The sequence below is a fragment of the Phyllobates terribilis genome, unplaced genomic scaffold, assembly GCF_046119375.1.
Source record: "Phyllobates terribilis strain yellow unplaced genomic scaffold, ASM4611937v1 Scaffold_9__5_contigs__length_417890890, whole genome shotgun sequence".
In the NCBI taxonomy this organism is placed as follows: Eukaryota; Metazoa; Chordata; class Amphibia; order Anura; family Dendrobatidae; genus Phyllobates; species Phyllobates terribilis.
In genome coordinates, this window is record NW_027362769.1 from 333,676,326 (window position 1) to 333,692,111 (window position 15,786).

At 43.9% G+C, this 15,786-nt stretch overlaps 2 protein-coding genes across 2 annotated transcripts in view; one reads left to right on the forward strand and one right to left on the reverse strand.

Moving 5' to 3' along the window:
• Positions 1-746: 746 nt before the first annotated feature.
• Positions 747-7,282, reverse strand: AIMP2 (aminoacyl tRNA synthetase complex interacting multifunctional protein 2). Its single transcript, XM_073645781.1, has 4 exons — positions 7,069-7,282; positions 5,105-5,311; positions 3,869-4,100; positions 747-1,280 (listed from the first exon to the last, which is right to left on the reverse strand). The coding sequence occupies exons 1-4, from the start codon at positions 7,180-7,182 to the stop codon at positions 895-897; spliced, it is 939 nt and encodes a 312-aa protein (XP_073501882.1). The 5' UTR covers positions 7,183-7,282; the 3' UTR covers positions 747-894.
• A 173-nt stretch (positions 7,283-7,455) lies between these two features.
• PMS2 (PMS1 homolog 2, mismatch repair system component) overlaps positions 7,456-15,786 on the forward strand; it is a 43,050-nt gene continuing 34,719 nt past the window's right edge. Inside the window, exons 1-4 of the mRNA XM_073648006.1 lie at positions 7,456-7,593; positions 13,428-13,567; positions 14,306-14,392; positions 15,625-15,727. Of these exons, the coding sequence (XP_073504107.1) occupies positions 7,580-7,593; positions 13,428-13,567; positions 14,306-14,392; positions 15,625-15,727 (344 nt within the window). The 5' untranslated portion in view covers positions 7,456-7,579. The remainder of the gene's footprint in view (positions 7,594-13,427; positions 13,568-14,305; positions 14,393-15,624; positions 15,728-15,786) is intronic.

Genomic DNA, 15,786 nt, shown 5'->3' on the forward strand with positions numbered 1-15,786 from the left:
CTGGACCTCATCTAGCCCAGAGAGAGAGAGAATTAACTCCCTCACTGCCGAGAAACACAAAGCACCAACAAGTCAGCTGCGAGAAGTCAGGCTGTGTACTCGTGACGATCTTCGTGGCAACACACCCGTGACAGGTCCATCATAAAATGTGAGTTCTACAGGGAGGGAAAACAGTACACCTCTCTGAACAGTGTCTGGGAGGCTGTGGTGGCTTCTGCACGCAATGTTGATCGAAAACAGATCAAGCAACTGAGAGAATCTATGGATGGAAGGCTGTTGAGTGTTATCATAAAGAAAGGTGGCTATATTTATCACTAATTTTTTTTTTATTTATTTTTTTACATGTCAGAAATGTTTATTTCTAAATTTTGTGCACTGATATTGGTTTACCTGGTGAAAATAAGCAAGTGAGATGGGATTATATTTGGTTTTTATTAAGTTTCCTAATAATTCGGCACAGTAATAGTTACCTGCACAAACAGATATCCTCCTAAGATAGCCAAATCTAAAAAAAAAGAAACACTCCAACTTCCAAAAATTTGAAGCTTGGATATTTATGAGTCTTTTGGGTTTATTGAGAACATAGTTGTTGATCAATAATAAAAATAATCCTCTAAAATACAACTTGCCTAATAATTCTGCACACAGCGTATGGATAATTGTGAGCGGTCAAGTACTAGAAAGAACAGTACGGCTGTGAAACTGTGAAAGAATTATTTTGTTGGATCAAGAAAAATTCACAGAACTGAAAATAAGACAGTGATTTTTTTTATTATATTCATTGCGTACCAATACAAAGATGGCTCAGCGGGCGATTTCTGCGACAGTAGAACATGCTGAATATAGAGAAGTGTCCACCTCCGTCCGCATCCCCATAGATCACTCATTCATCGCTTACTTCAATAATTTAAGCACAGCATTAAAAGAGGGGAGATTTTCACAAGATTTCATCCACTTCAGCACGTTGGCCGGCGCAGAGGTGGTACTCCCAGATTGCTGGACGGCACACCAACCCACTATGTCAGCAACGGTCAGTTCATTTCCTACTAGCCAGGGAGTCTTCCCCAGCGCGGAGTTCATTGCCCTCAGGACGGCAGCTTTTTCCTTACTGCTCCCTTCTCTCATCTGAAAAATGGCGGTATCCACCCAGCTGTCAATCAGCGTAGCAGTAACGGCACTAAATGTGTCGCCCAGCAAGGAGAACAGAAACCTGGCAATATTTCCTTCCCCTTCAATCGGACACATGTTTTGGATGCTGAATTTCATCTGTGGTTTGGGCACTGAAATGAGCAAAGAAAAATAAGTTAAACTTTTTTTTTTACAACATAAAAAAACAAAACTGTACTGTCGTCTGCCATAGATGTGGCACTTTATTAGTCTGAGGTTCAGGAAACCTTCAAGGATGTCTGAACTTCCCAACATGCCCACAATGCAACCACCTGAAGAAGAGATCTTGAGGGTCGGTACTGTGTGGACAGCATGGCTTTTGCTATACACAATTGTCCATACATTAAAGGAGGTTGTCCATTACTGAACAACCCCGTCTAAAAACCTCACATATACTCCCCTACCCAATGGCGCACAGCCAATGGCGGCAGGCCACGCGACTGCTATGGGGCCCCATAGCAGTCCAGGGGCGGACATACTGCCACCGGTGCAGCTTCTCCCTGCAGCTCTGCTGCTGACTGGAGAGAATGGCAGCAGAGATCCATCCTCTGCTTCCTGCCCGCCACTTCCTCCCCAACACAGGCACGCGCTGCTGGATAACGTCATCATGCAGCGCGTGCCTGTGCTAGGGAGGAAGTTGCAGACAGCAAGGATGCTGCGGCCTGCGGGGGAACATGCAGAGAGCAAAGTTGTTTTTTTTTACTGAAACGCTGGGGAGGGAAGGTAGGTGAGAGCAATGATGGGACTGGACAGAGCAATAATGGGGCGAGCAATGGTGGGGCTGGGGAGAGCCAATGACGGGGGTAGCTGGGACAGAGCAGTGACGGGGGTGCTTATATATTTTCCGTGTGCACATAGCCTTACAGTTAATTGGGGAGAGTCTCAGAGACCGAATAATTTCCATTATTGGCCGGTGGAGATTATAGTTAATGGGGGGTACAGTGCTGCTTATCACGTTATATTTTGATTACTAAGTGGCTAATAGTATATTGATGCAGGGTACATATCTGTATTCAGGGGCGCAGTGTGGGGGGAGACACATGTATATATACAATATATGTGACCTTGTTATTTTCTAGGCTGGAGATCATCGTGACGAGACGAGTCGTGGCTGGGAGATGTCGACATGAAGGTCTGACCAGATGGAGAAGAAACCGACTCTGATCAGATGAGACGTCAGCGGTAAGTGCCTGGATGTAAATATTATTCTGTATCTGCACTGTGTGACTTGGAGTGATAATGTTATCTGTAAAATCCCTTAGGCTGTTTTCTCACATTTGTGGGAAATGTCCGTGTGATGCCAGATTTTATTATAGCATGGTCTACGGACTCGTACAGTTTTATAGATCCATTTCACACATCCATGAAAATCACGGATCAGAGAATGAGATCCGTGAGGGTCAGAGAATATCCTGTTTTGATCCGATTTTGAGGATCAGAATAGGACATGCTCAATGCGTCTGTAAAAGTGGGAAGCACACCGACACTGCACACAGATGCAGGAATGTAGCCGAATTATGTATAGCATACTCCCTTAGTATATAGTGTACTCACTTATTATGTATAGCGCTATCCTTAGTTATATAGTTTCATCTTTATTATGTATAACACCCTCCCTTATTATGTACCATCCTCTCTAGCTCTAGGGGGGGGGGGGGTCACAGTTGGGGGATTATACTGTGTTGGTGTCACCATACTTTGGGAGTTGAGCTGGGGTACAGTAGGGTCATTATACTGCGCATGAGGAGGAATTCCCTGTGTGGGTAGCATACTGTGTTTGGGGGACACTTTTATTGGCATCACACTTTATGGGGCAATGAAAGAGGAATCTAGGACTTCAGCAGGAGGAAAATTACTAAGTAAAGGCTGGAAAGTTGTGAGATCCGCTTTTCTGTGACCCCGACAATTATTGACATTTTTTTTTTTTTTTTGAGTGGGAGGGGGAATTAGAACTTCTGCTATGGGGCCCCATGATTCCTATGTACGCCCCTGCCCCTCCCGAACCACGAATGTCAATCAATTGAGACTATTATGTGATGTAAGCACTGCAGCTAATAAAGCCGCTGATCGCCTGCAGCCTTCACGTGCCCACACCATTTGATTGCCCAGAGACAGCCCCAACATGGCTGGAACCCGCCGGTCAAAGGGGGTGAATATCTGTTGACATGATATATATATTTGGCATATGCCAAAATGTTATTTAAGCAGTGCTATAACCTCTGTGCCATAATACTTATACTGCCACCTAATCGAAAAAAAATTAACTGGAATATAAGTTGGTATGCATGCAAAATAGGAGCATATTCACATTGGCCATTAAGCAGACTTCCCTTTTCTTTGAACTGGACCTTTATATAGCGTCCCATTTGCGGGGTATCCATTTGGGACCCAGTCCTGCTCAGCCCTTCTTCACATTTACACATGGTAAGGGTTTAATACTAGAGGTTAGGACAGTCCCGTTTTGGGTCACCTTGACGCAGTGGGATGGCTTTCACACTTCTTTTAATCAAAAACAGAGTTTACTAAGTAGCATACGTTTTTAATACGTACTCTTGCTTTTACTTATCGACTTACAGCAGGGTATGTGTTCATTTTGTTTCGGTCTCGGGTTTTATACTGCCACCTGCATAACACCAGGTTAGTAGGGCTGCAGACGCCATGATGTGGCACCACAAGATAAAGCCCTGCTCCCCATACCTACCATCTTTCCAAATGAGGGTGAAGCCAAGCTGATAGTCCTGCCGGGACTTCTTTTGGACCTGATCCCCGAAGCACTTGAGCAGAGGCTCTGGGATGTTCGTGACGGACGAGTGAGTGTGCACGGCGGACAGCACGTGGTATCGCTCGCACAGCAGACCGTGCAGGATCACCAAGGACAGTGGCGGCACAGAGGGGTTGGCATTGATGACGATATCTCTCAGCGCACCATAGTCCTGAATGTAAGAAACAAAAACCGTGCTGTTACGGCAAGAAATCGCTTCCCATGAGGAGCTTGCTTACATCATATGCATTAATTTTTTTCTCCCCTTCGCGAAACGTGGGGGCATGTATTAAAGGGAACCTGTTTTGGCGGCATCAATTAAGTGGCACGGTCCCTTTAAAGCTCAATGTAAACACATCGGCCCTGATTCATTTGTTTTTGTTTTTTTACGTCTTGGGTTATTCATTGCCATTTTTTTATCTAAATTTTTCACGCAATTCATGAAGTTTGTGCAAAGTTAAAAAAGTTTTTTTATTGCTGTTAATAGCTTTTTTTAAAAAAAGCAAAATGTCCATAAAAAAAAAAAAAAAAAAAAAAAAAACCTCAAAAGGGACTGGGGTACATGTCCACAAAAGTTTTGCAACTTTTTAAAAAGTTGCATTTGATGAATCAGCTGAAAACGTCTGACAACTTTATAAAGGGGCTAAATCCTCAAATTAATTTGTTGCAAAGCAAAAAGTTAATCGAGAGCTGTTCTCGCTAAGGGTGCAATGAATAATCAGACCCATGTCCACAAGAACGTACACACGGAGTTGGCCACTAGTTCACCTGACTCCATCATAAACCCGAACGCGTAGCTTTTTACTAAAGGGGAGGTAATTAGACCACAACTAAATGTCATTGACTAGAAGACCACCATATAATCTACATTAGATGGGTGGGATCAAGCGACGTGTTCGGCCATCCTGAAAAACAAAAGCAGAATTGACGCCGGTCACCATTAAAGGGGTTTCGCCGTATGCTTCATCAAGAGTTCAGCTGGAATATTAGGTGCCCGCCAAAGTACTACGACATACGGTTAACACTTCTAATGTCGGTCGGAGAACATACAATGGATCCACCTCATGGAATCAAAAGCCCAAAGTGAGCGGCGACCCTTCCTGAACATATCTGGGGGCCGTACAAGACCTCCATAAGTGACAAGTTCACATGATATTACCAGTATTTATACCGTACCTTCCCAAGTATAGAGTCCAGGTCGGCTTTGCAAGAGGATGAGGTTGCGCTCTCATCTGCCTTAATGATTTCGGTAACATCGAGGTCGGCATCCGGGGTCTGGATCATTTTTGAGAGTCCATCAACAGCAGCTTTCAGTTCATACAGCCGTTTAAGGATGTCTTCTTGCCTGGATTCCAGGGCCTGAAGAGCTGGGTCAGCGCCATCCTGAAAAACACAAGCAGAATTGATGCCGTTCACCATTAAACGGGTTTCGCTGTATGCTTCATCAAGGTCAACCAGAATCTTAGGTGCCCACCAATGAGACAAAGTACTACATCATATGGAGCCACGGGGAGTCAGCGTGCCACCGTACATTGCCCCTTCAGGTACAATATGTCACTAATCTCCCCAATAGACACCATAACACGGCATGTGATGGACTATACACCACTTATCAGATCTGTGCAGAATTAGACTGAAAACTTCACATAATAACAGAGACACACAATACAGCGCTACATCTGCATGAAGTTAGACCATGTTCACACCTGTGTCAGCAGCTTAGCAGTCCCATGTCCCAATTGCAGAGGAAATTGGCAAATATATATATTTAATATTTAAAAAAATTCATAAGGGGCAGGTTAACAAGGGAGGGTGGAGGGTCGCTTTGCGAAGCCCATCAGAACCATTACGATGCAATCATGCGATCCTGATTAGTTGACATGGCAGCCGGGGTCCTCTATTATCCATCTGCTATGACGATTTTTTTTATTGGATTTTCAATCCAGAATTTTACAAGTTACCAGTTTTTTTTTTCCGCTAAAGGAACTAAAAAAAAATAAGTGAAAAAATAAATAAATAAAACTTTAAATCATTTCCTTTACCCATATACCAAGTGGCAAAATATAAAAAAAAAAAAAAAAACATTTGGTGCCACCGCGTGTATAATTGTCCAAACAAATAAAACAGAAAAATATTTAAAGAGGGTTAGTTACAAGGTTAACTTTTCACTTTTATTTTATTCCTGCTGCTCCATTTATTTTTTTATAAATCCGCCAGACGGATCCAGACATATGGACTTTATTAGTTAGCATTAATTTTTCATCAGCCTTACAAAGGGGGTGTGGCTCAAAGAAGCCTACAGACACGCCCCTGAGGAGCCTGTGAGCCACACCCCCTTGTAAAGAGAAGAAGAATTAGCATTACGTATAAGGCCAATATCTCTGGAACAATTTAGCTGATATAGAAAAATAAAAAACAGAATACTCAGAGCAGAGGGAATAAAATAAGAGCAAAAATTGCCCACTGGTGACAGGGAGTCTTTAAATATTACCTATCGCCTTTTTATTTAATAAATGAGCAGGCAGCCCCAGAAAAATCACTAAAGTTTGGCCCTATGGGGGGACATTATGGACCCTTCTGAGCAGCCCAGGACTGGTAATGGGGGCTCTTAAAATATTTATCCCAGACGGTAAACAGTAAAAAATAAATAAAATGGGCAGTTTTTGTTTTAGTCAAGTCACAATCTGAAAAATAAAAAAAAAAAGTTGAATAAAAAGAAGAGATCTGGTGTCGCTTTAAAACTACAACTCATCGTGCAAGGAAAAAAGAAAAAAAGCCCTCTTACAACTGTCGAGGAGAAAAGAAACAAAAGAGCAAAAATTAAAAGTCGCCCTTTCGCTCCATCAAAAGAGGAAATGGAGAATGGGGGCTCAGTCACATGACATTGATGGTGTCAGCGACCTATAATGGGGTCTTCTGGCATCGCTGCCGTGCCCATCGCTGTACTCTTCTCCTCAGATTCAGTGCAGGATCCCATTATCAGTACAGGGGGCTGCTGATGTCATCACATGACAGCTAGGGCAGTTTCGCTTTTCTTCTTCCATTTTGATGAATTTCGGAACTGATTTTGGTGAATTTAATTATCCAGGGGTCTATGGTGATGATGGCTGACACTAGCATATGGGCCTCGGCGCTATTACCTGCTCGTGCTGCCCGCAGGGAGCCTGGTGCACGTTGGGCAGTCTGTACATGCAGCTGGGCAGCTCCACCTTGATGTCCCCGCTGTTATATGGCTGTACTTTATACATGGGCATAACTGCAGCACCGACCCGGCTCCACGCAAACTCACTGCCCGGCCCTTACTGCTGGTGACGTCACTACTTACCCAGCAGACCTCGCTAAAAGCCTACTCACTAGTTCCGCACATCGCCCATCTTAACTAAGGGCAAAACTTCACTTAAAACCTGCTGCATGGCTTCCCTTATCAAACATGGCCGCTTTACTTCTCCGGTTCCGTATCGTCATTCTTGTTATCAGCCAATAGAATGTGAGTAAAGGGGAATGTGGCAATGTGATTGGTCGGCGAGCAGAGCGGCGCGGCTGTGTGGAGGCAGGAGAGTGTATACGTCCATCACACGCTGCACCACGGACTGACGTTACTGTAGTGTCACCCGGCTGCACACAGTATTCTCTGCCTGACAGCAATGTACAATGGAGCAAGCCTGGTGAGTCACGAGTCCTGCTCTCAGTCATTGGCTTAAAGGGGTTTTCCATTTTTATGCAAATGACTGTATAACAGTAATAAAAATCTGCGACTTTCTAATTTACTTCATGCCACAATTCCTCATTACTATCACTAGATCTCTGCTTGCAGTCATTGAATGACAGTGTTCAACTTTCTGTCTGGATGATGAGGATCTGAGCAGATCTGATATTTCTCACAGCTGAGGGTTTGTTACAGTATGTTTTCAGTTTATAGAAAATCTAATGCCCATGTGTTGGCAATGACCAGGAATACAGGTAAAGTATCAGTGTGGGCTTTTGTTCTAAAATGGCTACAAGTGGATCAAGCCTAATCTAGCTTGGAGGTTTACTACGTCTGTATGGAGACAAGTAATGGGACCCGGCCCTTAATCATTGAATTTTGGTCTCTCATTCATTCTTACAGGCCCCGGGGCATAACATCCAGCCCCATGTCCCTCCCGGGTGTGTAGCATCTGCCCCCTCCCCAGTGTATAACATCGGGCCTCTTGTTCCCCCAAGGTATAACATCCAGCCCCAAACCCCCCCCGGGTGTATAACATTGGGCCTCTCGTTCCCCCAGGGTATAACATCCGGCCCCACCCCACCCTTCCCCGGGTGTATAACATCGGGCCTCTCGTTCCTCAAGGGCATAAGATCCGGCCCCACGCCCCCCCCTGGGTGTATAACATCCGGACCTACACCCCTCCAGGTGTATAACATCGGGCCTCTTGTTCCCCCAGGGTATAACATCCGGCCCCGCGCCCCCCCCCCCCGGGTGTATAACATCGGGCCTCTCGTTCCTCAAGGGCATAAGATCCGGCCCCACGCCCCCCCTGGGTGTATAACGTCCGGACCTACACCCCTCCAGGTGTATAACATCGGGCCTCTTGTTCCCCCAGGGTATAGCATCCGGCCCCGCGCCCCCCCCCCGGGTGTATAACATTGGGCCTCTTGTTCCCCCAGGGTATAACATCTGGCCCCACCCCACCCTTCCCTGGGTGTATAACATTGGGCCTCTCGTTCCTCCAGGGCATAAGATCCGGCCTCTCTTTCCCCCAGGGTATAACATCCATTCCCCCTCCATGCCGTCTGCCTTTACTAATGTGATAGAATGGCTGGTGGTGCAGAGTTCACTGATAACAGCAAGGTCCTGTAATAGGAGCTACCGGGGTAAGAAGTCCGACATGACATTTCTTCCCTCCTAAATCTTCCCCCACCACCTGTGTGTGATATAATTGAGAAATGGAAGGAACCGCATGAATTCAGGAGACCGTGTAACGTTACAGAGCGGGGTCACCGAGTGCTGAGGAGCAGAGGGCAGAAAAGTCACCGACACTCTGCTGCCTCCATAACTGCAGAGTCCAGACCTCCTCTGGTATGATATGGATTTCCATGGCTGATCAGCTCCATGCAAGCCTTGCATCACCAAGCACAATGCCAAGCATCAAATGGAGTGGTGTAAAACTTTCTGCAGGAAGTACAGGAATCAGACTGCAAAGGACTGCAGTATTTTTTACTAATGAAGCTCCTTCAGACTGTTTGAGACATTGGGAAGAATGTCCAGAGAAGATGCGTTGACCGCTGCCATGAGTCCTGTGTCTGCCAACAGTAAAGCATCCTGAGACCATCCATGTGTGGGGGCTTTTCATCCATGGAGGGGGCTCACTCACAATTTTGCCTAATAACACGACCATAAATAAAGAATGGGATCTAAACTTCCTCCAAGAGCAACTTCTCCCAATGATCCAGGAACAATGTGATGATGAACAAGGCTTTTCCTAGCATCATGGAGACCCAGTCAGAAAGCAAAAGTGATAACCTAGTGGCTCGGAGAACAAAACGTTGACATTTTGGGTTTGTGGCCAGGAAACTCCCAGATCTCAATCCCATTGAGAACCTGTGGTTAATCCTCATCTCGAAAACTCTTGACATATTTTTTTTTTTGCATGTCATTCGTGTATAATCGGTTATTATACAGCAGCAGCTATTATTAATTTACAGGACCATTTACTTTATTTTATTTATTTTTTGCGCACCCATAGACTTCAATCGGTGAGTCTCATCCGATTTACGGAAGAAACTAATTCAAGCTGCGATTCTTTTATTTATTTTTCATACACAGATTCGGTCAGTAAAGAAAATCGCTCATCTGCACTGCCCCACTAAATAACATTGCTCCGAGTGTGGTCGGCTTTTTTTTTTTTAAGGACCGCATGCAGACTGAAATCTGGTCGTGTAAACGAGCCCAAATTGTGATAAACTCCCAGCACTGATTAGACAAGAAGGTGCGGTCATCAGTCAGGATTTGGCCCAGAAGTCGATATCCAGCTGCCAGGGCGAAGGGCAGAAGTCTTGTAAAATAAGGGACAACACTGTAAATATTGCGTCTTTACATAAACTTGATGTATTTGTCAGTAAAAGTATAAAACCTTATTAAAAGCTTATAATTGTACATCAGTATCCATACACATACAACTAAAAGATGTAAACCCTGAAGCAGCAAACATAGTGCAAACCAAAATTTGTGTCAGACTCAAAACTTTTTGAAAAACTTTTTTACACCTGCAATCAGCCATACAGCTTAACCACTCCATATGTATACAGCGCATGGTGGGTCTCCCCCCTTTGATGCGGGTTCTGGTGCTGAGCCCGCATCTTTCCAGGCACATGACAGCTGATCTGGTCGGCTGTCATGTGCCCCTAACAGCCGCGGGTGGAATTGTGATCCACCCGCAGTTGTTAACATGTTAAATGCCGCTGTCAATCTCCAACAGCGGCATTTAACACGGCCGCACCGGAAACTCGTCACAAACCATGTCAATCGGTGCGCCCCTGTCACATGATCGCAAGCCACCGATGGGTTAGTATGACTGCCCAGGGGTTTGCAGAAGACCCCTGTGGTTGTCATAGCCGATCTGCTGTAAGCTCTGGCCAGCGGTCGGTGTTCATGGCAGATGAGCACTTTAGCTACACACAGTAGGGCTGAAGCCCTGCTATGTGTAACACAGGCGATCAGATGATCGCAGCTTCTAATCTCCCAAGGAGACTATTGAAGCCAGTGAAAAGTAGAAAAAAAAAGTTTTTAAAAAATATACAGAAGTTCAAATCACCCCCCTTTCGCCCCATGCAAAATAAAACAATTAAAATACACATATTTGGTACCGGCGCGTTCAGAATCGCCCGATCTATCAATATATAAAAATAATCCAATCGGCAAACGGCGTAACGAGAATAAAAACTAAACGCCAGAATTACTTTTTTTTGGTCGCTGCAGGATTGCAATAAAATGCAATAACGGGCGATCAAAACATCAGATCTACCCTAAAATGGTATCAATAAAAACATCAGCTCAGGTCACAAAAAATAAGACCTCACCTGGCCCCAGATCCTGAAAAATGGAGACGCTACAGGTCTCGGAAAAAGGCGCCATTTTTTTTTTTTTTTTTACAAACTTTGGATTTTTATTTCTCCACTTAAATAAAATTGTACCTATACATGTTTGGTGTCTACAAACTTTTCATGACCTGGAGAATCATAATGGCAGGTCAGTTTTAGCATTCAGTGAACATGATAAAAATAAAAAAACTATTGTAGCATTGCACTTTTTTTTTCAATTTCACCACACGTGGAATTTGTTTCCTGTTTTCCGGTACACGATATGGTAAAACGAATGGTGTCGTTCAAAAGTGCAACTTGTCCCGAAAAAACAAGCCCTCGCACGACCATATTGACCGAAAAATAAAAAAAGTTATGGCTCTGGGAAGAAGGAAAAGGGCTGCGCCGTGAATGAGTTAATAGAAGTCGGATGACAGCCAAGTCTTCCAACCGCTCTACATTTGCACTCAGGCAGGTTGGAGCTACGTGTGCATGTGTTCTGAATGCGGAGAAGGAAATGAGCGATCTCCTCTGGTGACCTGAGAACAAAGGATTAGGCATATTGAAATTTAACATGTCCAATCCTTTTTTCTCTTAACATTTGCTCTTAAAGATGCAGGACCAGCCGACAATGTAGTGTCCAGACTCCCCTACTGAGACACAAGAAGATGAAACATATGTGCATAATTCCTGTGTATAACTTTTGAAATACATACACTGCTCAAAAAAATAAAGGGAACACTCAAATAACACATCCTAGATCTGAATGAATGAAATATTCTCATTGAATACTTTGTTCTGTACAAAGTTGAATGTGCTGACAACAAAATCACACAAAAATCATCAATGGAAATCAAATTTATTAACCAATTGAGGCCTGGATTTGGAGTCACCCCCAAAATTAAAGTGGAAAAACACACTACAGGCTGATACAACTTTGATGTAATGTCCTTAAAACAAGTCAAAATGAGGCTCAGTATTGTGTGTGGTCTCCACGTGCCTGTATGACCTCCCTACAACGCCTAGGCATGCTCCTGATGAGGCTCAGTATTGTGTGTGGCCTCCACGTGCCTGTATGGCCTCCCTACAACGCCTGGGCATGCTCCTGATGAGGTTGAGTATTGTGTGTGGCCTCCACGTGCCTGTATGACCTCCCTACAACGCCTGGGCATGCTCCTGATGAGGTTGTGGATGGTCTCCTGTGAGATCTCCTCCCAGACCTGGACTAAAGCATCCGCCAACTCCTGGCCAGTCTGTGGTGCAACGTGAGGTTGGTGGATGGAGCAAGACATGATGTCCCAGATGTGCTCAATCGGATTCAGGTCTGGGGAACGGGCGGGCCAGTCCATAGCTTCAATGCCTTCATCTTGCAGGAACTGCTGACACACTCCAACCACATGAGGTCTGGCATTGTCCTGCATTAGGAGGAACCCATGGTCTCACAAGGGGTCTGAGGATCTCATCTCGGTACCTAATGGCAGTCAGGCTACCTCTGGCGAGCACATGGAGGACTGTGCGGCCCTCCAAAGAAATGCCACCCCACACCATTACTGACCCACTGCCAAACCGGTCATGCTGAAGGATGTTGCAGGCAGCAGATCACTCTCCACGGCATCTCCAGACTCTGTCACGTCTGTCACATGTGCTCAGTGTGAACCTGCTTTCATCTGTGAAGAGCACAGGGCGCCAGTGGCGACTTTGCCAATCCTGGTGTTCTGTGGCAAATGCCAAGCGTCCTGCACGGTGTTGGGCTGTGAGCACAACCCCCATCTGTGGACATCGGGCCCTCATACCACCCTCATGGAGTCGGTTTCTAACCGTTTGTGCAGACACATGCACATTTGTGGCCTGCTGGAGGTCATTTTGCAGGGCTCTGGCAGTGCCCCTCCTGTTCCTCCTTGCACAAAGACGGAGGTAGCGGTCCTGCTGCTGGGTTGTTGCCCTCCTACGGCCCCCTCCACGTCTCCTGGTGTACTGGCCTGTCTCCTGGTAGTGCCTCCAGCCTCTGGACACTACGCTGACAGACACAGCAAACCTTCTTGCCACAGCTCGCATTGATGTGCCATCCTGGATGAGCTGCACTACCTGAGCAACTTCTGTGGGTTGTAGAGTCCGTCTCATGCTACCACGAGTGTGAAAGCACAACCAACATTCAAAAGTGATCAAAACATCAGCCAGAAAGCATTGGTACTGAGATGTGGTCTGTGGTCCCCTCCTGCAGAACCACTCCTTTATTGAGGGTGTCTTGATAAATGCCAATAATTTCCATCTATTGTCTATTCCATTTGCACAACAGCATGTGAAACTGATTGTCAATCAATGTTGCTTCCTAAGTGGACAGTTTGATTTACTTGGAGTTATATTCTGTTGTTTAAGTGTTCCCTTTATTTTTTTGAGCAGTGTATATAATATTTTTTTTTCTTTATTTCCTTAATTTTAGCACTGAACCCGCTAAGGCAATCAAACCCATTGACCGCAAGTCTGTCCACCAAATCTGCTCTGGCCAAGTAGTGCTGAGCCTCGCGACTGCAGTTAAAGAGCTTGTGGAGAACAGCATCGATGCCGGAGCTACAAGTATTGGTAAGGCATTTAACCCCTTCATGGCACAGCCATTTTCCATATTTAGTTTTTTTATTTCTTCTGCACCCCCATCCGAGAGTCATAAAAAAAAAAAAAAATAATAATTATTATTATTTTTGTTTCAACATAGCCAAATAGTTTTTCGATGATCCCATTCATTTAACCACATCATGTTCTAAAAAACAGGAAAATAAATTTCAATGGTAGACGAAATGGTGAAACAATTCCGCCATTTAATATTTTTGGGGGTTTTGATATTCCGACCTTCATTGTGCAGTAAAAAATAACTTGATAACATGATTCTCCAGGTCGGAAAAACGATACATTTTAGTTTTTATCGCCATTTCCTGAAACCCGTAACTTTTTTTTTCTGTTTCTGAAGTTGCGTAAGAGATTGTTTTTTGTTTTTCAATTTAGACTTTTAATTTAGACTGATTCCCTCCTCTGTCGTGCTGCCCGTGGTTTTGGCAGCAGTGACTGGTTCTCTTCAAGTGGATAAACAGCAGCGATCGGAGCAGGTGATTAGAGGCGGGTGGCGGCTGTATGACACAGCTGGCATCTATGTATGGAGTCGGCTTGGACCCCGAGTTTGCTGCCGAAATTCATGTGGGGAAAATACAATTGTCGTGATGAGATAATAGCATCTGCTGTTAATATTCTGTTCTCCTCCCATAGATGCATCATCATTGTGTCACAAATATTATAAAGTTTGATTTACATTTCTAACTTTTAATCTAGAAATAAAACTGAAGGAATACGGCGCAGAACTCATAGAAGTCTCTGATAATGGCTGCGGTGTGGAAGAACAGAACTTTGAAGGGTTAAGTAAGTAAAGTCTCGCCCCCCTACCCATCTGAGCCAAGTTGCGCTTCCTTAACATTTTGTTTTTTTATTATTTTTCCATCAACATCTGACGACAAACCGGGAAATACACAATTCGAATATTGTCATTTGTTTTTCTTTTTTATGGCAGTCACTGTGCAGGTAACGTGATTCTGCAGATCAGCACCATGACAGCGATACCAAATTTTTTAAAAATTATTTTTATTTTTTTTTTCAGTTTTAAAAATTCAGAACTTAAAAAAACAAAACAAAAAGTAACATGAACCAACAATTATTTTTTTTTAGAGACCATTAGCACTTTTAATTTTTTTTTTTTTTTTTTGTCTACAGGGCTTGTTTGTATCTGTTTGCTTTTTATTCCTTTTTTTGGGGGAGGAGCTGAGCAAAATATAGCACTTCTATTGTTTTTACTTTTTTTTTTTGCTATGATGTTTACATGATGGCTTTTTTATAATTTGATAAATCTGTCCTTCATGAACGCTATGGTACCAAATTTGTATTTTTTATAATGTGTTTAAAATATATATTTTTTTAACTTTTTTTTTTTTTTTATAATTTTTGTTTTATGGACGTGAACTTGCATTTGCTGAAACTTTTGTACAATGTACAGCAATATTTTAACATTGCATTATATTGACAATTTACTGATCCCCCCCAAGGAAGCACACCCATTGGTGATACACTGGGCTTCATAGGGGTATATCGGGGTTTCGACAGGAGCCTTCATTGGTTCTCCCTGATTGAGATGACAAAGGCCTGTCAGAGATTGACAGCGGCATGTGAGTGGTTAAAGGGGTTTTCCACTTTCAACAAAGTGGACCCCAAATGCAGGTGTGTTAAATAGCAAAATTAGATACTGCTCCCCTCCGCTGCGCCGGTCTCTGTATTTTTGTCTGCAGCAATGACGTTGCATTGACTTTGCACATGATTGCTGCAGCCAGTGGCTGAGCTCCATGGCTTGTTCTATCTACATCAGCAGAGCCGCTAAGCCCATTGATTGGCTGCAGTGTTGATGTGCTATGTCAATGTGTTGCTGAGACACAACCATCCCGCTTTATTTTACTTTGTTTCGAGTCCTCAGTTTGCTGTAGGGAATGACAACGTTCCGGCCAAGTCTTTCTCGCAACGTGTTGAGAAATAACGAATAGGTTTCTGAGATTTTTTTTTATATATTTGTTCTTTTCTTTGTTTTATTTGCTCTTTTATTATTTCAGCTTTGAAACATCACACGTCCAAATTGCAGGATTTCTCTGACCTACTGAGCGTGGAAACGTTTGGTTTCCGGGGAGAAGCTTTAAGTTCATTGTGTGCATTGAGGTAAAGCAAATGAAATTCTAAAAATGTACCAAAAAAAAAAATTATCAAAACTTGACATT

Coding starts and splice junctions, on each gene's coding strand:
- AIMP2 (XM_073645781.1), bottom strand. CDS start 7,182: ATGCCCATGTATAAAGTACAGCCATATAACAGCGGGGACATCAAGGTG. Junction 5,312..7,068: donor CCTGCGGGCAGCACGAGCAG/GTAATAGCGCCG, acceptor TGTGTTTTTCAG/GATGGCGCTGACCCAGCTCT. Junction 4,101..5,104: donor TGGACTCTATACTTGGGAAG/GTACGGTATAAA, acceptor TCTTACATTCAG/GACTATGGTGCGCTGAGAGA.